Genomic DNA, 4,709 nt, shown 5'->3' on the forward strand with positions numbered 1-4,709 from the left:
CTGGAGCTGCCAGCTGGGGGGACGGAGCCAGGTGGGCCCTGCTGTTGTGGGAGCTCTCAAGGGCTTCCCCTGGGTCCTACTGCCCTTGGTTCCTGTCATCTTTGACAGGAACCAAGGACAGATAAATTTTAATTGTCTACATTTTTTTAGGGGCCCCACAGGCCGGATAGAATGGCCTCACAGGCCAGATCCAGCCCATGGGCCGTATTTTGCCCACCCCTAACCTATATCCAATACATCTCTTCATGTTTGCTGACATTAGTGCACGGCAATGCCATTACTCACCACAAGTTGACCAATGCGTACCTCTGTTATTACAGTTTAAGCATATGTAACCCATGGCAAAGCACCAGGTGCCCCAGTTGGAAAACCAATGCTCTAGTGTAAACTCATTGCCTTGTGTCCTTTAGTAGCATGAGAGAACAAATATTCTCTGTCCTCTTTGGTAATTAATAATAATTATTCTTGATATATATTGTCTGTTAATTTAAAGTAGCAGAGTTTAAACTTTTTAATATTGAGCTTTTATTACAATCTTTCCATCAAAGATTGTAACTGATTTATTAATCTGGTTCAGGGGTGCTCAACCTTGGGCCACAGACCAAACATGGCCATGGAGGAATTGGGCACTGCCTATCTAGCCTGCCAGCCAATACCCAGGCCACTAGTCCGGCCGCTCTGAGCACCAGTGGTCTAGTTAAAATTGCTTCTTAAACAAAGCAAACTATAAAGTTGTGAAATTAAATAATTGAATCTTATTTGAAAGAACACAATTGGGTGCCTTAATCAGTTAGTGCTTTTTTATGGGTTGTTTTTTTAATGAATAAGTCATATAAAGTAACCACATAATTACAAGACAGTTTTTTATATTGAAAAAATAAATATGTATTGTCTTTAAATCTTTAAAGCGTTTGCAGGAAAGAGATGAACAGATCAGAACACAGCGTCAGGAAAATGCTGAAATCCAAAAGACTTTTCAGGTACAATTGGATGAAAGAGCTGCACAATTGGAAGAGCTACTGGAAAAATTAGATAGGCAAAATGAAAGAAAAGAGGAATTAAAGCAACTTCTGGAAGAAAAAGAAGTAGAACTTGAAGATGTTAGGAAAATGTACAGGTGCTGTATGGAATTAAGAATGTAATGAAATATTGTGCAATATATTAAAAATTAATGTAAGTAGAAGTGCACCGATACATCGGTCCCATATCAGATTGGCACCGATATAAGGAAAATTGCCAGTATCATCAATCAGCTTTTTTTTGACTGATGTGGCTGATAATCTCACCAATAAATGCGCGCACAGCCGCAGTGCAGCACACAGGCAGTCAGGAGCACAGCCCAGCACCATGGCAACAGCTGGGTCCAGCTGGTAAGTCTGTTGTGTGGGAAAGGGCATGGGGAGGGGCAGTTTGAGGCCCCAGTGGTGAGGGATGGAATGGGGCTGGGGCAGGAGCAGGCACTGCACAGCCAGGGTGGGACGCAGGACAGAGCCATGAGCAGCTTGTCTGTCTGCGGGGCACGGAGGGAGTGGCGGCTCCCATTGCTGTACACATCCCAGGAGGGCATGGGGGCCACATGCCCCTGGATTTCCACCCTGGCTGTGCAGCGCCTGCCCCAGCCCCACTCCCTGACCGTGGAGGCCTCAGTCTGCCCCTCACGCCCCTTTCCTCTCCCTTTGCCCCACAACAGACTTACCAACCGAATGCTCCTTTCCAAGCTGCCCAGCTGCATATTTGCAGTCAGATCAGTATTGGCCAATTTGGCTTGTTAAAATCAGCCGTGGGTATCGGCCCAAAAAATCTGTATCAGTGCACCCTTAAATGTAAGGCTTCTTACTGGTTGGGGAGGAGTACTCGGTTAGTTTATAATTTAAAATTGGGAAAAGTGTAGGCAAAATAGAAGTATTATACCCCCATTTGTTTAGAGAGAGAGGTACAGTAGGGGAATCTGTACTCACTCTTACTATGTACATTTTACTTTCAGCACAATGAATAAGAAGTGGCAAGACAAAGGAGAATTATTAAGCCAGCTGGAGATGCAAGTAAAACAAATGAAAGAAAACTTTGATATCAAGGAAAAGAAGCTGATTGAAGAGAGAAACAAAAGTCTTCAGACTCAGAAGTACAAACAGATCATTAGTTGTTGTTTTTGTGGGTTTGCTAAATTGATTCATATTCCACCATATAAGACTGCAAAAATTCTGGTTACACAGTACCTAATGATATTCTAGGTACTTTCTCTGGGCCCAATATTACAAATATTTAGGTGCACAATTAGTTCTTATTCATGGAAGAATGGCCTACTTTTATGAAAGAAGTCTGTATTATCTGTCCCTCAACTTTTAACTGAATTTTCTGTTTATTTGAAGATTTTAAGTTTCCTTACCAATAGTCACAGTGCTCTTACACCGGAGTCTATATTGAAGACCCTATATCTCTCTTGTCACATTGGGCTCCTATAGATCTGAACAGGCTCCTATAGAACCTGCTCCGATGTACTGGAAATCCAGCACATTGGAGCAGACTTGATTAATTGAGTCCACTGGAGCATGGAAACTGACACGATCCAGCAGCCTTCCATGCCACATGGCTCAGCATGCTGAAAAAATGGCAACAGGGCACTTTGAAATAAAGCATGTTCAATGAGCTTTTTAGTTCAAAGCTCCCTGCCACCATTTTTTCCAGTTTGGGGACACTGATGCATGTGACTCATGGACACTTTTAATTAGCACAGCTCACTAATTAAAGTGCCCACACTGCATCCCAGAGCATATATAAAAATGCCCATTGAAATTAAATAAAGGGGCATACACTTTATAGGTATAGGAAGTCCACTTGGCACAAATTTGTTGCAAGTTTAGAATGAGTGTGCATCTGTGTATTCTTGCATTGTTTCAATATAATTAAGGTTGTCAGCATTCAAGTTGCCTCTTAATGCCTAGTACATGCAAGGAAATGAAATAAGTTTAGGAGGTAAGCAATACTGAACAGTATAGCCTGTTTGAGGTTGCAGACCTCCAGCATTGTAAGTTTGCAGTGGACATGTGTAAAGTGCCTAAAATAAGGCTTCTCACTGTCTGTAGTTGCACATTCTAATTTTATACAGAGAGATCTTGGGAATGACAATGTCCACAAAGAATAAGGATCTACTATAAGGTTAGCTGTTGGGAGGGATCACCAAGGATCATTGGGTCAAGTATGGACAACTAACATAGTTCTTTCAGTAAAAGCAGATGGTTGAAAGCACTAAGGGTTAGCTGCCTTAGCACAGGTAAGCATGAAACCTATTGCTTTAATCAGTGATTAAATGTGCGAACTAGGGCAATGTTGGTGTTACCAGAAATTCAGAACATATCTTCTGAAGCTAAGAATTAAAACTAATTTTTTTCTCTAGATTCCTGTTATTAAGGGCGTGATAGAAAGTTATATGCACATTTAAAAATAATGGTAATATATATTCTGACTCTCTTAAAAATGAGTCTCTTTTTTTTTTTTTTTAGAGTTGCAATGGAAAAGCTTCGTTCAATGGATGATGCCTTTAGAAGGCAGCTTGAATCAACACTAGCAGTTCATCAAGCAGAACTAGCACGACTGGCAAGTGAAAATCAAAGACAAATTGAAGCAGCAAATGAAAAGGTAATATACCTTAGTAAAAGGTTATTCTGTCATAAAATCTGTAGTTTCACTCATACTAAAGCTATTACTGACACTTAAAATTAATCTTTGCCCCATAGAATCATGAAAAGTTAGAGTTGGAAGGAACCTCAGGAGGTCATCTAGTCGAACCCCCTGCTCCAAGCAGGACTATCCCCAACTAGATCGTCCCAGCCAAAAGTGCAGAACTTTGCACTTGTCCTTGTTGAACCTCATGAGATTCCTTTGGCCCAATTCTCCAATTTGTGTAGGTTACTCTGAATCCTAGCTCTACACACCAGTGTATCTACTACTACCTCCAGCTTGATGTCATCTGCAAATTTGCTGTGGGTGCACTGTGCCATCTTCCAGATCATTGATTAAGACATTGAATTAAACCAGCCCCAGAACCAACCCCTGGGGCACTCCCCTTGATACCGGCTGCCAACTAGACCTCAAGTCATTGATTTAGTACTCTCTGAGCCCAGTGCTCCAGCTAAATTTTATCTACCTTGCAGTCCGTTCATCCAGCCCATACTTCCTTAGCTTGCTTGGGAGAATGTTGTGGGAGACCATATCAAAAAAGCCTTGCTAAAATCAGGGTACACCACATCCACTGGTCTCCCCGTATCCACAGAGCCTGTCACCTTGTCATAGAAGGCAATCAGGTTGCTCAGGCATGACTTGCCCCTAGTAAATCTAAGCTGACTGTTCCTAATCACCTTTTTCTCTACCAAGTGCTTAGAAATGACTTTCTTAAGGATCTGCTCTATGATTTTTCCAGGGACTGAGGTGAGGCTGACCTGTTCGTAGTTCCCTGGATCCTCTTTTTTCCCTTTCTTAAATATGGGCACTGTTTGCCCTTTTCCGATCATCTGGGACCTCTCTTGATAGCCATGAGTTTTCAAAGTCACCTCCAAGGAGGATTATTCTGCACCGGTCCGGTCATGCAGGGAGCATACCAGGAAAGCCAAGGCTGCAACTGAACTCCAACTAGCTTCGAGCATCAAGGACAATAAAAAGTCCTTTTTCAGATATGTGGGGAGCCGGAGGAAAAGCAGGGGCAACATTGGACC

General features: G+C 42.3%; 1 protein-coding gene across 1 annotated transcript in view; it reads left to right on the top strand.

Annotated features, from left to right (window-relative positions):
- The window catches only part of LOC102378445 (leucine-rich repeat and coiled-coil domain-containing protein 1-like), a 30,679-nt gene that overhangs the window by 19,254 nt on the left and 6,716 nt on the right, over positions 1–4,709 (top strand). Inside the window, exons 9-11 of the mRNA XM_025200243.1 lie at positions 909–1,117; positions 1,985–2,122; positions 3,501–3,636. Coding sequence (XP_025056028.1) covers positions 909–1,117; positions 1,985–2,122; positions 3,501–3,636 — 483 coding nt within the window. The remainder of the gene's footprint in view (positions 1–908; positions 1,118–1,984; positions 2,123–3,500; positions 3,637–4,709) is intronic.

The sequence above is a fragment of the Alligator sinensis genome, unplaced genomic scaffold (assembly GCF_000455745.1).
Source record: "Alligator sinensis unplaced genomic scaffold, ASM45574v1 scaffold717_1, whole genome shotgun sequence".
Taxonomy (NCBI): Eukaryota; Metazoa; Chordata; order Crocodylia; family Alligatoridae; genus Alligator; species Alligator sinensis.